The 19,602-nt window shown below is 44.8% G+C and overlaps 1 protein-coding gene across 3 annotated transcripts in view; it reads left to right on the top strand.

Moving 5' to 3' along the window:
- EPS15 (epidermal growth factor receptor pathway substrate 15) overlaps positions 1-19,602 on the top strand; it is a 251,598-nt gene that overhangs the window by 172,685 nt on the left and 59,311 nt on the right. For all 3 annotated transcript variants that reach the window (XM_030207237.1, XM_030207236.1, XM_030207238.1), the window contains exons 16-18: positions 10,496-10,702; positions 12,168-12,254; positions 15,623-15,716. In XM_030207237.1, the coding sequence (XP_030063097.1) occupies positions 10,496-10,702; positions 12,168-12,254; positions 15,623-15,716 (388 nt within the window). The remainder of the gene's footprint in view (positions 1-10,495; positions 10,703-12,167; positions 12,255-15,622; positions 15,717-19,602) is intronic.

The raw sequence follows: 19,602 nt of genomic DNA, 5'->3' as shown, positions 1-19,602 counted from the left end.
TCCCGGTACTGGCGTTGAAGCCAGTACGGGTCCTGTCGGACAATGCCACGGCTGTGGCCTATGTCAACCGCCAGGGAGGTACCAAGAGCGCCCCTCTAGCCAAGGAGGCCATGAATCTATGCCAGTGGGCGGAAGCGAACCTGGAACAGCTGTCAGCGGCCCACATTGCCGGGGTCATGAATGTCAAGGCGAACTTTCTCAGTCGCCATACCTTGGAGCCCGGAGAGTGGCAGCTATCTGCTCAGGCGTTCTTGGACATCACGAAGCGCTGGGGCCAGCCGAGCCTAGATCTGATGGCGTCATCGGCCAATTGCCAAGTGCCGCGCTTTTTCAGCAGAGGACGGGACCCTCGATCCCTGGGAGTAGATGCTCTTCTCCAACAGTGGCCGACACAGGAGCTTCTCTATGTGTTCCCGCCCTGGCCCATGCTGGGCAGGGTGCTAGACCGGGTGGCAAAGCATCCGGGCCGGATAATCCTGGTGGGTCCGGATTGGCCCAGACGTCCCTGGTATGCGGACTTGATCAGGCTCTCAGTCGATGATCCTCTGCGGCTGCCAGTGGAGCAGGGCCTGTTACATCAGGGTCCCGTGGTGATGGAGGATCCCTCCCCCTTTGGTCTTACGGCCTGGCTATTGAGCGGCAGCGTCTGAGAAAGAAGGGCTTCTCAGACAAGGTCATCGCCACTATGCTGAGAGCGAGGAAGCGCTCTACTTCTACTGCTTACGCCAGGGTTTGGCGTATCTTTGCAGCGTGGTGTGAAGCAGGCTCACTTTCTCCCTTCACTGCTCCAATTTCTTCAGTGTTGGCGTTCCTGCAAGAAGGTCTGGAGAAAGGCCTGTCGCTCAGTTCCCTGAAAGTCCAGGTAGCGGCTCTGGCTTGCTTCAGAGGTCGCCTCAAGGGTGTTTCCCTGGCTTCGCAGCCAGATGTGGTGCGCTTTCTCAAGGGAGTTAATCACCTGCGCCCTCCTCTGCACTCAGTGGTGCCTGCGTGGAATCTCAACCTGGTGCTAAGAGCATTGCAGAAGCCGCCTTTTGAACCCTTGTCGAGGGCATCTCTGAAAGACCTGACGTTGAAAGCAGTCTTTTTGGTGGCTATCACTTCAGCCAGAAGAGTTTCCGAGCTCCAGGCACTCTCATGTCGAGAGCCTTTTCTGCAGTTCACTGAGGCAGGAGTGACTATTCGCACAGTGCCTTCCTTCCTGCCCAAGATTGTTTCTCGCTTCCATGTGAATCAGCAGCTCTGTCTCCCTTCCTTTCGTAGGGAGGACTACCCAGAGGAATACTCTGCTCTCAAATATCTGGATGTGAGACGTGTCATCATCAGATACTTGGAAGTGACCAATGATTTCCGGAAATCGGATCATCTGTTTGTCCTGTTTGCAGGTCCTCGTAAGGGTCTGCAGGCTGCTAAGCCTACAGTGGCAAGATGGGTCAAGGAAGCCATTGCAGCGGCTTATGTGGCTGCGGGGAAGGTGCCGCCTATCCAGCTGAAGGCTCACTCCACAAGAGCTCAGGCGGCCTCGATGGCAGAGGCCGGGTCCGTCTCCTTGGAAGAGATATGCAAGGCGGCAACTTGGGCATCGGCCCATACATTCTCCAAGCATTACCGCTTGACTGTGGCTGCTCGGGCAGAGGCCCGGTTTGGAGCTTCAGTGTTGCGGTCAGGGATTTCAATGTCCCGCCCTGGGTGAGTACTGCTTCGGTACATCCCACCAGTCTATGGATTGATCAGCTTGATGATATGGAAGGTAAAATTATGTATCATACCTGATAATTTTCTTTCCATTAATCATAGCTGATCAATCCATAGCCCCTCCCAGATATCTGTACTGTTTATATTCTGGTTGAATTTTAGGTTCAAGTTTAGTCTTCAGTTACTTCAGGAGGACTTCGTGTTCAAGTTCTTTTTTCACTTGGATTCTTCAAGAGTTGAGACGAGTTTGTGTTACAGTGAGCTGCTGCATTCCTCTCCCCTCCGTTTTACGGGGCTGGATTGAGATTTAAATTCTGCCGGCACTCCCTCCCGCTTCGTGCGGCTGTAGGGCAGCTTTGTACCCCTCCCGCTTCGGCGGTGTTGGGGTCAGTCAGCTCCTCCCGCGGTTGCGGTTGCAGGATAAGCCAGATCCCCCCGCATCGGCGGGGTGGTGTCCCTCCCCCGCTCCGCGGGGATGAGCTGGACGGATTCCCCTCCCCCACTTGTGTGGGGATGAGCTGGGTTAATTCCCCTCCCCCGTTTCGGCGGTGGTGAGCTGGGCAGAGTGTCCCTTTGTGGGTGTAATTCTCTAAGTGCTGAGTCCTGCGGATGGAGCTTTGATATCGACATACTGAGGAGTTTCCGGCAGCACATGACCACATATAGGGAGGCAAAAGTTTGCTCTCTATCTCCACCTGCTGGTAGATGGACACAACCCACCAGTCTATGGATTGATCAGCTATGATTAATGGAAAGAAAATTATCAGGTATGATACATAATTTTTCCTTTGGTGTGTTATGTGAGAGGATAAACGGCTGTGGAGACATGGAAGATATTTTGAACGTAGATAAATATCTTGCTGAAATGTATTTAAGGGGACATAGGAGGAGGCAATGGGAAGCAACTGCCGACAGAATGATAATTTGAAAGTTCAGTGACTTGTTCGGTTTTCAGTGTGTAAAGTAGGTTTCCTTATTGCCTGTCCAGACCAGTGGTTCTCAAACCAGTTTTTGGAACACTCCTAGCCAGTCAGGTTTTCAGGATACCTGCGATGATTATACACGAGAGAGTGCATTTATCTCTTACATATTTATTGACACTTTGGGACTTATAATCCCACCCACCCTCCCCACAACCCACCCACCCCAGGGTTTTCCACACATTTATAACCAAACCTTATTAACTTTGCTCCTCAATCATACTCTTGCAGGCTGTTAACTCCAACATAGTACACCTGTTCATACCCATTTCAGCCAATCAGGATGACTTTTATTCTCTGCAATAATTGTGCTGCGTTAGTTTCAAGGCCAACCATCTGGAGACTTAAAGCTTGTCCTATCTGTCTTCAGCTATCTACTTTAAAACAAGAGCTCTGTAAAGTAATGCAAGAATTGGATGCAATTAAAGCAACTTCTAGAACTGTACAGAATAACAACTTCTCACCACTGCCTCAAAGAATAAAACCACATAAGAACAGATGGTTCACAGTAGGCTCAGGCAGACTTCATCATGTGACACAAAAGCATCCGCCCGCACAAGTGTTGCCACTACAAAATTCCTTTGCTCCACTACAGCTTTGTGATATTCCTGAAAAAAAAACTGAGGCAAAAGAAAAAGCAAGGAAGGTGGAACAAAAAGATGAGAAACTACCCAAAGAGAAAAGACACCCCCAAATCACTAAAACCAAAACACATATTAGGAAATGTAGTTGGAAAGCGATGACCACAAATGCCCGCAGTCTAAGCAATAAAATTCATGACCTTCAAGCCTTGATGTTGGAGGCAGACTTGGACATAGTTGCAGTCACAGAGACATGGCTCAATGGTTCCCATGAATGGGATGTAAACATACCAGGCTATAATCTGTTTAGGAAGGATAGAGAGGGGCGTAAAGGTGGAGGAGTAGCTCTGTATGTGAGAAGTGATATCGCAGCGACTGAAATGACAGGGAACTGGGGAAAGGAAGAAGCGATATGGATCACCTTAAAAAGAGAGGATAGAACCTCTGTCCACGTGGGTGTTGTCTACAGACCCCCGACACAATTGGAGGAACTAGATAAAGATCTGATCACTGATATTCAAAAGTTGAGGAAGAAAAGAGAGGTGCTGTTGTTGGGAGATTTTAATCTGCCGGATGTAGATTGGAAGGTTCCGTCTGCCAAATCGGAAAGAAGTAGAAAGATTGTGGATGCTTTCCAAAGTGCTCTGCTCAGACAAATTGTGACGGGAGCAACGTTGGATCTGGTGCTCACAAATGGGAATAGTGTGTCAAATGTCAGAGTGGGTGCACACCTGGAAAGCAGTGACCATCAAACGGTTTGGTTTGATATGACAGCTGAAATGGAGGGCGGCTACTCTAAACTCAAAGTCCTGGATTTCAAGCATGCTGACTTTAGTAAACTGGGGGAATACCTGAGGAAGGAGCTGATGGGCTGGGAGGACATACAAGAAGTGGAAGGACAGTGGTCCAGGCTGAAAGAAGTAATAAATAGGGCCACAGACCTTTATGTAAGGAGAGTAAATAAAAGCAAGAGAAAAAGGAAACCGATATGGTTCTCCAAGCAAGTGGCTGAGAAAATAAAGGCTAAAGAGTTGGCGTTCCAGAAATATAGAAAATCTCAAGAGGAGGAACACGGGGAGGAATACCGGATGAAACTGAAAGAAGCCAAGAGAGAGGTACGTCTGGCAAAGGCGCAAGCGGAAGAACAAATGGCTAGAAATGTAAGAAGGGGAGACAAAAACTTCTTCAGGTATATTAGTGAAATGAGAAAGACTAAAAACGGAATTGTGAGACCAAAAGATACAGCGAAACGCTATGTGGAAAATGATGAAGAAAAAGCCAATTTGCTTAATAGATACTTTTGTTCTGTTTTCACTGAAGAAAATCCTGGAGAAGGACCGCAAGGGACTGGCAAAAGTATACCTGAGAATGGAGTGGCTAGAGCACCGTTCACGGATGAGAGTGTGTATCAGCAACTTGGAAAGCTAAAGGTGGACAAAGCCATGGGACCGGACGGGATCCACCCCAGGATATTGAGGGAGCTCAGAGAGGTTCTGGTGGGTCCTCTTAAAGATTTGTTTAATAAATCCTTTGGAGACGGGAGAGGTTCTGAGGGACTGGAGAACGGCGGAGGTGGTCCCTCTTCACAAAAGTGGTGATAGGGAAGAAGCTGGAAACTACAGGCCGGTAAGCCTCACTTCGGTTATTGGAAAAGTAATGGAAACGATGCTGAAGGAAAGGATAGTGAATTTCCTGGAAGCAAATAAGTTGCAAGATCCAAGACAACATGGTTTCACCAAAGGGAAATCGTGCCAAACGAATCTCATTGAATTCTTTGACTGGGTGACAGGAGAATTAAATCAAGAACGTGCTATGGACATAATCTATTTAGATTTCAGCAAAGCTTTTGACACGGTTCCCCACAGGAGGCTCTTGAATAAACTGGATGGGCTGAAGATAGGACCCAAAGTGGTGAACTGGATTAGGAACTGGTTGACGGGCAGACGCCAGAGGATGGTGGTGAATGGAGTTCGCTCGGAGGAGGGAAAGGTGAGTAGTGGAGTGCCTCAGGGATCGGTGCTGGGGCCGATTCTGTTCAATATATTTGTGAGTGACATTGCCGAAGGGTTACAAGGTAAAGTTTGCCTTTTTGCGGATGACACCAAGATTTGCAACAGAGTGGACACTCCGGAGGGAGTGGAAAACATGAAAAAAGATCTGAAGAAGCTAGAAGAATGGTCTAACATTTGGCAATTAAAATTCAATGCGAAGAAATGCAAAGTGATGCACTTAGGGAGTAGAAATCCAAGGAAGACGTATGTGTTAGGCGGGGAGAGTCTGATTGGCACGGACGGGGAGAGGGATCTTGGGGTGATAGTATCTGAGGACCTGAAGGCGACGAAACAGTGCGACAAGGCGGTGGCCATAGCGAGAAGGTTGCTAGGCTGTATAGGGAGAGGTGTGACCAGCAGAAGAAAGGAGGTTTTAATGCCCCTGTATAAGACGTTGGTGAGGCCCCACCTGGAGTATTGTGTTCAGTTTTGGAGGCCGTACCTTGCGAAGGATGTCAAAAAAATGGAAGCAATGCAAAGAAAAGCTACGAGAATGGTATGGGATTTGCGTTTCAAGACGTATGAAGAGAAACTTGCTGACCTGAACATGTATACCCTGGAGGAAAGGAGGAACAGGGGTGATATGATACAGACGTTTAAATATTTGAAAGGTATTAATCCACAAACAAATCTTTTCCGGAGATGGGAAGGCGGTAGAACGAGAGGACATGAAATGAGGTTGAAGGGGGACAGCCTCAGGAAAGATGTCAGGAAGTATTTTTTCACAGAGAGGGTGGTGGATGCTTGGAATGCCCTCCTGCGGGAGGTGGTGGAGATGAAAACGGTATCGGAATTCAAACATGCGTGGGATATACATAAAGGAATCCTGTGCAGAAGGAATGGATCCTCAGAAGCTTAGCTAAAATTGGGTGGCGGAGCAGGTGGGGGGAAGAGGGGTTGGTGGTTCGGAGGCAAGAATAGGGGAGGGCAGACTTATATGGTCTGTGCCAGAGCCGGTGATGGGAGGCGGGAAAAACTGCTGGGCAGACTTATACGGTCTGTGCCCTGAGAAAGACAGGTACAAATCAAGGTAAGGTATAAACATAAGTTTATCTTGGACAGACTGGATGGACCATGCAGGTCTTTTTCTGCCGTCATCTACTATGTTACTATGTATTGCATTTATCCTGAAACCCTGACACTAGCTGGGTATGTCCCCTGCAGCAGGGGTTCTCAACCCAGACACATAGGCACATGCTGTCCTGCCAGCAGGTAGAGACTGAGAACTACTGAATTATGACATCGCTGCCATATAGCATTCTGTGCTGCCTGGACCCAGCCAGTACGTTCTCAGTCTCCAGGTTGAATATTCCTTACTGTCTGGCTTGGTCAGGTAGGTCAGTGTAAAAAGTAATAAAAAAAAAGGAAATAAAATATCAAGGTAGAGAGAGGAAAAGTAAACGCTTAACTTTATTGGAGGAAGGCACGCTTCCGTTAGCACCTCATCTGGTTTTTAATTGCTTGAGATTGCTTTTTGGTGCCTTGAGGTCCCTCCTTGCACCTGTTTCTTGGTCCCTTTTCACCAATTCTGGGAGGGGGCCATTGAGTATCCTTCTGACATTTTGACCAGCAGATATCATAAAAGAAAAGAAGGTGCTGAACCTTAAAATCAGTGAAATGTGCACATGGTCTTAGGAGAGAGAGTTGTATGGGGAGAGGAGGATTTCATTACCAGGTTAAGCCATTTGATTTTTGTGAGACAAACGCTTCAGCAGGCAGTTGAAATTGGAGCTGGGTGCTTGGCCTATGTCACTGGAGCATGGCAAGCACTTGCATCATTTGGGGTTCTTATTGGACTGCCGAGACAGTGGGCGATTTATTCTCCAAGTGTGTCCGGGGAGTTTATGGCTCAGTTTCTGCTTCTGTCAGAGCCCTCAGTAATTCAAAGAAGTGAGCCCTCCCAGAGCACACTGCCTGATATGCCGGCAGCGTTGAGTGCAGGAGACCCGACCTTTCTCTGAACATTCAGGTTTGCCTGAAGGCCCACTAGTTCTTAGTACTGTATAATGGGGAGGAACCATTGGGAGCAGAGAAGCAACAGGGTTTGCTTCAGGCGGCTGCAGATATGTTTTCCCCTCAGTTTGTGTTGCTCAAACACCATGCATTTTGTTTGAAAAGGGTGCAGCAAGAGTAACAGCTTTTGGATGTGCACGTGGTTGGTAAATCCTCAGGCCCTTTCAATAAATTTAGAGAGGTTGTGGAGGAATAGTATGAGGAATGTAACTCGGTTAAGTCTGGGGGCTCCCTACGGACATGCAGAGGGAGCTTGGTGAAAATTTTTGAATGAGGAAGCCATGCCCTCAGGAGAGGAATATTTGAAGGTTTCAGCTCCTGACTGAAGAGATCTGAAAGGGTGAAAAAAACATTCAATTCAGACAACAAACTTTGGCAAAATAACGTCATATACTAGCAATCACTGAAATACTCCCCAGAATTTGAGCATAATTCCCTATCTGCACAGACGTCTGCACTTGCACAGAACGCTGCACAGACACCAGTGCTTTTTCTCAAACTACCTTCAACTGTAACAATTGTATGGCTACCACAAGATCCAAACAACAAAATTCTTACAGTTTAGTAAACTTCAGTACTTCCTCTTTCCTTTCATGTCCAGCTTTGTCAAAACTTCGTTTGTTTATTTATTTCTACTAATTATGTCCATTTTCCAGTGGAATTGCACACCAGATCTAGTATTGCCTTCCCTCTGTGCCTAGGAGCCCACTTTTCAAAATGATTGGGGGTCCTGAACACAACACAACATTCTCCCTCATTCTGCCACCACCAAAAACGAAATAGTCCTAGATTGCATTCAAAGATTAACACGAGGCTCCATTTCCCAAAATTTAGCTTGCATACCATTCCTTATTCCTGAGCCATTACACCATCAAAGCACTGTCCCCTGCATGTTTTAAAATCCAAACCACACCATGTTAAGACATCTTTAATACTATACACAAACCTGGGCAAAAACACACTCAGAATATTACCATAGCATAATAGCACTAACTGCCAGGACAAGACGAGCTACAGCCTCCTGTGTGAAAAGGCAGCAGTGTAAATACTGCACTGGGCCCTAAAACACCAATACGCTACCTGGTGAAAACAAAACAAAAACAAGATCTCTATGTAGAATACAACACCATGGTCACAAATGAAAAACATATGACACAACAAATATATCACAAGGGACCAGAGATCAATATGAAGGCAAAATAACTGAACTGGAAACCTCAAAAAGTCAGCTAAAATGGAAAATATCAAAGATGTGCTTTTCCAAAAACTGATATATTCCAATTAATTGATTCAGAATGAAATACTTTTTTCTACCTTTGTTGTCTGAGCATTTTATTTTATAGTTCACTTTGGACCCAGTGTCTTTTCTGCATCTCTTGGGTTTTTTTTTCGTTCTCTTTGCTGTGGTTTGTCCATTTGACATTTCTTCTTGCTCCATGTTCACCATCCTGCATCCTTATCCATCCTGTCTAACATGCCCCCTCTGTGTCCCTGTCCCTTACCTTCCTCCATTTTCAGCATCTGCCCTCTCAGTGTCCCGATCCAGCCCTTATATTCAGCATTTCTCCTCTGTGTTTCTTGCCCTATCCTTCATTTCCCCCTCTGTGTCCCTGTCCTTATTCATCCCCCCTCCCTGTGATCATCATTACTCCTCTATGTCCCTGCCCCCCCTGTGTCCAGCATTACTCCTCTGTGCCCCGCCCCCCCCCCCTGTGTCCAGCATTACTCCTCTGGGTCCCTGTCCTCCCTCCCTGTGATCATCATTACTCCTCTGTTTCCCTGCCCCCCCCCCCCACCCCGTGTACAGCATTACTCCTCTGTGTCCCTGGCCCTTCTTCCCCCTGGGGCCAGTATTTCTCCCTGTAGCTTCTCACCCACACCCCCCTCACATTTCAATATGGCTCCCTCATTGATCTCCAGCATCTCTCCCCCTCTCTTCAATCTAGCATCTTTTTTCCATTTGTTCTCCCCCGTCTCTCTCTCTGCCTCTCCTCCCCCCCCCCCCCCCCCAAGCTGGTCCAGCATCCATCCCTCTCTCCCATTTTCACCCAGCACCTCTTCCTGTCTGTCTGTCCCTCCCTCCCCCTCTCATAGTCTAGCTAAGCAGCACCTCTCTTTCCATCCCTCTGGCCTGCAGATCCTATGTTTTCCCCCTTTGTCTTCCCCACACACACACAGTTCACCGGTGCTGCCTACTACCTTGATCGCTACCGGTAGAGGCACCACAGGAATTGAAAAGTGCTGCCTTGGTCTTCCCTGTGGCGCCGCATCCTGCCCACGCAGAACAGGAAGTTGCAGCATCAGAAAAGGCAGGAGGTGTCATAGGGAAGATTGAGGCTCTGAGGCAGCTCTGCACCTTTCAATCACAGCAGTGCATCTACCGGCAGCAAACAAGTTAGTTAGGAGCACCAGTAAGCTGCAGGAAGAGAAGAGAGCTGCTGGCAGCGGGCTGTCATTGACTAAGAATGGGTTTTTTTTTCCTCTTGTGGAGCGTTGCACTTGACATTGGGGGGTGCTTGAGCACCCACAGAGTTGATGCTTATGCCTGTGTGGGTTCTTTTACCAGCTACTGGAACTTTTTTTCCCTGTAGAGAATACTTCTAGACAACTCTGTAGTTGGGCTGATTCAATAAGTATAGCAAATTGACATCACTTTTCAATAGCACCCTTTCATTACAATACTGTGAATGTCTTCAATTAATTCAGTCTATTTCTCCTGATTCATCTGATTAACCCCCCCAGTGCCACTTTTTGCCTCTAAGCCCTACCGTTCTTTCTCCCTACCTACTCCACATATATTTTATTTATTTATTTGGATTTTTCTTCCATATTTTTCAGTAGTAGCTCAAGTTACGTTCAGGTACACTGGGTATTTTCCTGTCCCAGTTGTGCGCACAATCTAAGTTTGTACCCAAGGCAGTGGGTTAAGCGATTTGCCAAGATCACAAGGAACAGCAGTGGGACTTGAACCGGCCATCTCTGGATGTCAAGACCGGTGCTGTGACTACTAGGCCACGTCTCCATTCCATGTTCCTCTGTACTACTTAATATTGTGAAACTGATTGTTTTCTCTGTAAAGCAAGGATATTTCTTGTTTGCCAGGTAATACTATAGTGAAAAATGTATTCTTTCCCATAACCAAGCTACTTAATGTTTTACATCCATCCTTTGTTTACAGATGCAAGAAAATTTGTTTGATCTTAAGGTAGTAGAAAACCATGACAATCATCAGGATGACTGGAACAGCTACCAGCAAAATGCACTTGTTAATGGTGCTGCAGATTATTCCAGCCTCAGTAACAGCAGCAGTGAAACGGCTAACCTTAATGAGAATGCTGAAGGTCAAAATCCAGCAGAGGCTGAATCAGTGAAGCATGATTCTCCTGTGAGTATTCCTATTAAGTTGTCTCAGTTACATTAAAACAGAAGTATGTGAATGAGGGAAAGACCAGCAAAACCAGTGCTAGTCTAGTTGGATTTTCTTTATGGTGAAGGTCAGCTTCCAATAGTAGCTTCAGAACAGAGTCTTGCCCATAAATGACATAAGATCCCTTGTTTACCTAATGTTCCTGTTCAAGAGATAAGTGTTGTTTGATGAAGTTCATATTAAAGATATTCAAGTGGTGCAAGTATGATTTGAAAAAAATTGGTATGTTTTGGCACTTGGACATGTACAAAAGCCGATGGTGATTTGAGTGAGACACTAGGCTGTGCTCCTAGTGTGAAAAGAGTTGCCTATGAGGCTTATGTCCTTTTGATTCTACCACATATCAAATTATATACATTGAGAATAAGTGATTGTAGATTAGTGCTGGGTTGGTTGTGTTTATTCTGTGAGTTAGAGGCACCTATAGAATACCTCTTCTATTCCAGGATAAGGGCTCAAGGCAAACTATCTTCAATGCCTTCCTTCTAGTTTTGTTTTGGTTTTTTTTTTTTTGGGGGGGGGGGAGGGAGTAGAGGGCCTTTTGTTGAGGACTCTCTTCAACTCAGAAATCTGGGGGACTGAGATTCATGGCATTTTGACCAATGTAGATTTGGTTTTCCCTCCTTCAGGAGTTGTCCATCAGCATTTTATTAGGTTAGGGAATTTCCCAACCTTGATCACATAGGACCAGGGAACTCTGTTGCATCTGTACATCAGGACCCTAGCCTGGGTCTTAAGAGGAAAAACATTGGATCAATGAATCTGCCTGATAGTGTGTCCTAAATTCTTTTGGATCCTAGTAGCGACTGCACTATAAAGAACTTAAAACTTAAGTGTAGGAGGTTTGAAATAATGGAAAGGCTGTAGATCTTTTTTCCTGGCCCACACAAAAACTACTACTACATCAGGCTTAAAACTCAACTTCATGTTTTGTTGAGAGAGAAATATAAGGTAGAAAGTAAGGCCTTGAATTATGTCGATCTAAATGTATTAGATATTATATCTGATTTGTTTTCCTGAATTGTAGTGTTGTATAGATAGAATTCTCCGCGGACAAGCAGGCTGCTTGTTCACACTGATGGGTGACGTCCACGGCAGCCCCTCCAATCGGAAATTCACTAGCAAAGGCCTTTGCTAGTCCTCGCGCGCCCATGCGCACCGCGCATGCGCGGCCGTCTTCCCGCCCGAACCGGCTCGTGTTCGTCAGTCTTCTTTTGTCCGCGCTCGGTACGGTTGTGCTTGCGCCGTTCGCGCCCCTTAAGTTGACCCTCGCGCGTCTTTTGATTTTTCGCTTGAAAAAAAAAAAAAAAAAGGGATTTCGGAGAAGGGCCTTTCAGTCTGTTTCCCCTTCCCTTATTTCCAGTTTTTGGCAGAATTTAAAGCCCATCTTTTTTTTTCTTTTTTAAACATATGTTTGCAATAGGTGAGAAGTAGCCCTGATGATGTTATTCACAATGCTGCCAATGATACAGATGAAAAGGAGGACCCAGATGAAGCCATTACTGCAAAGGTATGTTTCTGTAGTACATGTCTAAAGTGATTAGAGAATAAAATACAATGCTGTAGGGTTAATAATTTAACAAGCATAAATCTTTTCTTTCAAGAGACTAAATCCAGTGAGTAGATACAGGGCCAAAATCAATTAATACAGCATGGAGTCAATATTCAATTTAACCAGCCAGAAATGGCCCCTGGCCAGTTAGATGGCTTGTTCAGGGATAACCGGTCATATTCAGTGGCACTTGACTGGATAGCATCCAATGTGAAACCAGGTATTTTGGGGGTGTTTGGGGTTGTCTCAGTACTTGGCCGATTAAGTGCCGATATTCAACACTTAACCGGCCAAGGTAAATGCATAAATAGCACTGCATAAAAGTCAGTCCTATCTATATGCGATTCATCATAGCTAGTTAACATGCCGGTTCTGTATATTTGGGCATGGCCTGGCATTGAATTTCTGGGGATGCTGCCAGCTGAATGTCGGGGCCATTCTTTTATTCTGAGTATGAAACAAACATTCAAAACCCCCAAAGAATAGCAATAAATCTCTACCTACATAAATTCTATTAAATAATGTACATGATATAAAAATATGACAAAAGGAGAGATCCTCAAAATGTAAATTGAAGCCATCAATACTACCATAAGATTAGCTATTGGCTGGATCAAGTTTTAATCATAGATACTCCTATAATCATTAACTCTAAAGGTGCTGTATGACAAAATATCCACATAATAAAGTTAAAATGTTTAGCGGTAGTTCCTACCCCACTGAAATGGCTGCGTGGCAAGTGCTTCACTTGCTGCACGTCCATTTAAAAAACAACCCCCCCCCCCCAGCATTTTACCTGCTGCGGTAAAAGGGGGGCCATAGCATGCGTTAAAAATATGTGCAGGCCCCATTTTGCCGCAACTTAGTAAAAGGACTCCTAAGTTAGGCTTCTAGTCAAGCCAGTTATCCTAGCCCAATAGCAACAACATTGCACTATACAACCTGGACAGAGATGGCACACTATGTCCAGTAGGTGTCAGTTTACTTCAGACAGATCAGTCATCAGGCAGAGTAGGGACAGCATTTCTGATCTGATGGAGAGCAAAAGCAGCCCTTTTCCTGGATAAGAGCCTCTTTTATGCCAAGTTCACAGCCTGCAGCTGGGTTAGTGATGTGCGTTCTGGCCTTGCTGTTGATGCACAACCTTCAATGTTTATCATAACAACTTTCTGTTTCAGATATTATGACTTGAAAAGCCACAGTATTGTCCCACTTGCATTGCGCTGGAGGATCACCTTAACCATGAGCCATGGTTCTGTAAACAATATGCAGGTGTCCCAACCAGTGCATCAGTATGACTGACAAGGAAATTTATGAAGTTGTTGGCTCCTTTGACTCAAGACCTGTAGTCTGTATGGAAGGCTTTATCCCAACAAGAATTAGGATGTTTGAATGAGTCTGGCTCTGACTTGTGGTGCCACATATTATAGAAAATATATTTTATATTATATGTTTACATCAGTTTTGTATGTCTTGTAGACTCCTGAGGCAGGCGCTTAAGCGCCAAAACACAGCTGCTGTGTGTCGTCTTTTGATGTTTTGTAATAAAGATTTTCAATTATACAGATGCCTCCCTCGTTGTTTGGAAAGAGCTAGCTCCCCCTACTCCTCCATTGTCTTACGTAGGGAAAAAGCGTACGTTCACTTTGCGTGGGTGCTTCCCTGTTTTCCTGCCACATATTATAGTTATATATAGTTGTGTTGTATAGTGCTATGTATAGCGCTTAAAGGATCTTCTTGTTCCCACACTTCCTTCTTAACCTTTTCCTCCCCCTCCCCCTGTGAAGATATGCTCTGTGTATCAACTGGGACATGTCACCCCTACCATGCCCCTTGAGGCTTGTGCAACTCCCAGTCTGTTATAGTCTTCATTTTCATTTCCCATTTACAAAAGGTTGATGGTGACTTCTCCATCCAGTGGTGAAGAATACCTTTCTTGGCCAGCAGGAGAGCCACCAATACAAATGTGCATACTCCTTTGAAAAACACCAGTCTCATCCGTGACCCCTAATCCCTCACAATAAAATGAAAAAAAAAAAACTGGGTCTAGTCTATACTAGCTATTGTCTTTACCATACATGTACTCATTCTACTGTAATATCACCTTGATATTGTTCACACTGGAATCGGTTAACGCTGTTTATGGTACTATGTAAGCCACATTGAGCCTGCAAAGAGGTGGGAAAATGTGGGATACAAATGCGACAAATAAAAATAAAATAAACTAACAGCTAATGTTATGGCTGTATATTGATGGTGTGGATCTAAATTTTGAGGCTATCTCCTTTTTTCATATTTTTATGTTCACACAGTCTGTGCATTATTTTACAGAATTTATGTAGGTAGAAGTTTATGCTATCATGTTTAGAAAGGTTATTAGCTTTTGAGACATGCATCAATTGGCACTTAAACATTTATCTTGCATAAGCGTCTAAGTCTCCATTTTATAAAGTCGAATATGCACGCCCCTAGCCTAAGTGCATGCAAATTGCAAGGAGGGTATGGTCTGGGAATGTTTTGGGTGGGACAAGGACATGTTAAGACATTTATTCCCCATTTCAGAAGGGGACTAAACATCTGTGCCCTAAAAGATCGATTCCAGGAGTTATTGTTCCAAGCATGTTTAGGTTTTGGCAAATTGCACCTATTGATCGACACTCCACTGGAGGGATTGGGGTAGGCTGCACTTAATTCCCTTAGTGGTTTTTGTCTCACCCAGAAGCCAAACCAGCAAGGGACATCAATGTCCGTGACAGTGCTGAGAAAATACACCTTTTTATTTCTGAACTGACTAAGATAAACATCTGTGTGCTGGCACATGCACATTTATGTTGGAATTCTACAAATTAAAACATTTGTGCCAGTTTTCAACCCATGGAAAATTTTGACATGTTTTTTGCCCCTAAAATGACTTGACACACAAACATCCATTTCTGATATTTTTTAGAACATCAACGGATTCTGTTCTAAAATAATAGTTAAACTTAAGATATCCTGATGTGAGCATCTGAATTCCAACTTCTACATCCTATCTAAAATGGGATTTCTCATCCGAGTATAGCATACCAGCAGGCTTCAGAGCTGATGAGGGGGACCTTAAGGATTTTTACCCTTGAACACATCAGTGCATGTGAAAAGCATATAAACTTAATTTGGCTAAACGTTTCCAGGTATTCAACATCAAGCCTGATTTTACAAACAGTTTTGTCATAAGAACAAAATGTGGGAAAACCTTTTCTCTCTAGCTTTTTGTGTTTTAATGTAAACTTAAGAAAAGATGCACATTTCTTACATTCAGTGTGTGCTGTATTATATTGATCTTTTAGGCAGAAGATCCATTTGATAGAAAATTAAATCCAATGGTTAACCCTGTGTCAGAACCATCCCTAGATTTCTTCCAGTCGGACCCCTTTGTTGATGGTAAGTAGACTTACTGGGCACAGGATCTTTGCTTTTTTTAAAAATTTGTAATCAAGATGTTTAATTTGTTTGGGGCTCAGACCTCATTTGATTCAGGAGGAATGTTTCTCAAGAGATATTTTGTTCGTTTCATTTTGCTAAGGAAAGTGGATGTTGTTTTACCATTAGTAACTGTTACAGCAGCCAATATCTATATTACTGCCTTTTGGAAGGAGTTTGGGTTTAGCCTAGGCCTTTTCGGTAATGGTTCAAGGAGAGGTACATTTAGGAACAGTAGGTACTTTCCTGTCCCCAGAGGAGTTAGTCGAAATTTGCACCTGAGGCAGTGGAGGGAGGGTTAAGTGACTTGCCCAAGATCATAAGAAGCATCAGTGAAATTTGAATACTGACTTTCCTAGTTCTCAGTCCACTACTGTAACCATTAGGCAACTACTTCACCACAAAATAAAGAAGAGTAGCAGCAAAAATTGAATTAAGCAATCTTGTAACTTCTGGGTCTCATCTGCCCCTCTTCTTGCATCAGTTCTTGTTCAGGCTGAGCAATGCTGGCTATCTCAATAGGTATCTCTTAGTAAGAGTCCCCTGTTTATGCTGGAGTGGAGGAGTAGCCTAGTGGTTAGTGCAGTGGATTTTGATCCTGGGGGACTGAGTTCAATTCACACTGCAGCTCCTTGTGACTCTGGGCAAGTCACTTAACCCTCCATTGCCCCTGGTACAGAATAAGTACCTGAATATATGTAAACCGCTTTGAATGTAGTTGCAAAAACCTCAGAAAGGCGGTATATCAAGTCCCATTTCCCTTTCATCCAGTTCAGGGCACCCTGCATGGGACAGCAGGTTTTAGAACAGGGATGTTCTACCTCGCCCCGATGCTGGGTTGGATTTTCAGGATTTCCACAATGAATGTTGTATACAGTGGGGGCAGTGCATGCAAATAGATCTTATTCATATTCATTGGGGAAATCCTGAAAATCCGACTGGATTGTGGTTATCAAGGACCGAGGTTAGACAACTTTTCTAGAGATCTCACTGGGCAGGTCGGTCTTGACTGTTGTAGGAGTTCATGGAACAGTAATCTTATAGTAAAACAATTCCCATGCTGTTACCCTGTTTCCCTGAAAGTAAGACATCCCCCAAAAATAAGACCTAGTAGAGGTTTTCCTGAATTGGTAGATATAAGGCCTCCCCCGAAAGTAAGACCTAGCAAATTTTTGTTTGAAAGCAGGGCCGCCGAGAGCCGGACAAGGCCGTCGCCGGGCCCCCCCCCTCCACCCACCCTCAGTCGCTCCCGGAACTAACCTTAAACGCCTCCTTTCACCTTCGCAGCAAGCAGCAGCAGGGCAGACCTCTCCTTCCTTCCGTGCCCCGCCCTCGCGGACGTTACGTCAGGTGAGGGCGGGACACGGAAGGAAGGAGTGGCCTGCTCTGCTTGCTGCGAAGGTGAAAGGAGGCGTGTAAGGTTAGTTCCGGGAGCGACGGAGGGCGGGCAGGCCAACCCTGATCCAACCCCGATGTTTCCCCCGAAAAATAAGACAGCCCCTGAAAATAAGACCTAGTGCATTTTTGGGGGCAAAAATTAATATAAGACAGTGTCTTATTTTCGGGGAAACACAGTATATTTCTCAGGAACTACCTTTGGGGCAGTGGTTCATAAGGTGGAATTACCAGCAGCTTTTTTCCTAAAAGCTAGATCTGTTGAAACCTACTGTATTGTCTAATCTATATTATGTTTCATGCTGTTAGGAACAAAGCCCATGTAACTGGTTTTTAGACTTCTACCACAGAAACACCTAGTTTCTCTGCATTGGTGGTCAAAACTACTCTTGTGCTGTGTATTCTGGAAAAAAATTCAAAGCATTTTGAACATTTTGCTTGGACACACTAGAAGCAATTATCAAATAGCTCACATTTCTGAAGTACACCGGTCATTTTATGTTGAAGTGCTGAATCTTTGTAGTGGTCAAGATGTCATATCCAAGTGAATTTCATCAGTATATTACTAAATAAGCTTATTTCTAAGTGGAATAGATTCAGAGAGTAATTTTGCAAGCCTGAGCTTCAGTTGATTATCCTACTGTGCTCTTAATTTATAAACTTAAAAAATGTTTATTGAGCCCAGTATCCTGTTTCCAATAGTAGCCAGTCTGGATCACAAATACCTGGCAGATCTGAAAAAAAAAAATAGATCTATTTCTTATATTTCATTTCTAGAGATGAGTAGTGGCTCTCCCAAGGCTGTCTGGCTAATGATCTCTAATGTAATACCACTGTATCTCTCACTCCGGAAATGGCGATCGCCATGACGGAACAATGTAAGCCACATTGAGCCTGCAAATAGGTGGGAAAATTTGGGATACAAATGCAATAAATAAATAAATTTGTTATGGACCTTTCCTCCAGGAACTTGTCCAAACCTCTGTAATCCCGCTCTTTTGGTCGCTTTGATTACATTTTCTAGCAACAGATTGCACAGCTTACTTATAAGAACATAAGACCTTAAATAAAAGCACACAGCTGGGCATTTCACTGCATTATAGATAAGCCTCTCTGATGAGGAGGTTATCCAGATATGGGAAGATGAGCAGACCTTGCATCTTGAGACTACCTGTCCGAATTACTCAAACCTTTGTTAAATAGTGTAGGGCACCAAGGCAAGATCAAATAAGAGAGCTCTATACTGGTTGATTGATTATGGTAGTATAGTGGTCTGTCTGACAGTGGCCTCATGGAAACTGCAAGTTCTGTAAGTGTTCTATGAATCCAATGTGCACAAAATTTATTGTCTTCATATCTCCAGAACAGTCCACATGCTTGGCTATATGCTTTCCTGCCAACAAGGGGCGACTGAGAATTACTGAATTATATCATCACTCTTCATAACGTTCTGTGCAGCCTAGCAACGGCCAATATGTTCTTCTTCCAGCAGGTGATAGGTGATGTATTGTGTCCTTTCTGGTCAATCAGGTAGGCTGAAATAAACCATTTGTGAGAAGAAGTTTGAAAACATAAATAAACAAGGCACCTTGCTTTGAGGTTCTCAATGGTTTATCTGAACCATTTGAGACATTACATCCCTCCCCCTGTTCTCCCTTCCCATTCCTTCTGGAGGGATGAGTTGTTCCTTAGTCCCTCTCCCTGGTTCTGGGAGGGGACCCACCCATGAATGTCCTTTTGGTGAGAGTCCCACCAGCAGACAAAAATAAATAAAAAAAATAACGAGTGATGACAGAACACAGTGCATCTGCTGTCTAGTTTAGGCTGTTTTATTTTTAGAGGGCACTGTGGGACTCAGAAGGAAGGAAGAGAGAGAGAGAGTTGGGCAGTGAGAGGACATATATTTGCCTGGGTCTGAACCCCATGTACCTGCTTAGGCATATATGGATACCATACATCTGGTTTTACCTAGACATGCCCACTTTTTGAGGACACAGCCAGGAACTGGGCAGGTTTTGCTAGCCTGCCTGTTTGTCAGGATTTGCAGATGAATGGGCAGGCTGGTGGACGGGCAGGCGGGTTTCCTATCCTTCCTTCCTCTCCTTTATCTTAGTGTGGTGCCCTGGTGGTCTAGTGACTTCTTTGGGGCAGGAAAGAGCCCCCTCTTTCCTTCTCGGTGCATCTGCAGACTGTCTTTCTCCCAGTGCCGATTCAAAATGGCTGCCGAGAGTTCAAACTTCCACAGAGTTTGCTATTTCAGTTGTTTTGGAGTTCCTTCATGATGGTTTCAATAAAGGTTTGGCGCCGTCACTCTTTAGGGTTCAGGTAGCGGCAGTGGCATGTTACCAAGGTTTGATGTAGGATCAGTCTTTAGAAGCACGCCTGCATGTTGTGAGGATTTTCAAAGGACTGAAATTACTGAGACCATCTAGGCATCTGGTGGTGCCTCCTT

The sequence above is a fragment of the Microcaecilia unicolor genome, chromosome 6, assembly GCF_901765095.1.
Source record: "Microcaecilia unicolor chromosome 6, aMicUni1.1, whole genome shotgun sequence".
Taxonomy (NCBI): domain Eukaryota; kingdom Metazoa; phylum Chordata; class Amphibia; order Gymnophiona; family Siphonopidae; genus Microcaecilia; species Microcaecilia unicolor.
Note: the sequence above shows the minus strand (reverse complement) of the source record. Positions and strands in the feature narration are given on the sequence as shown.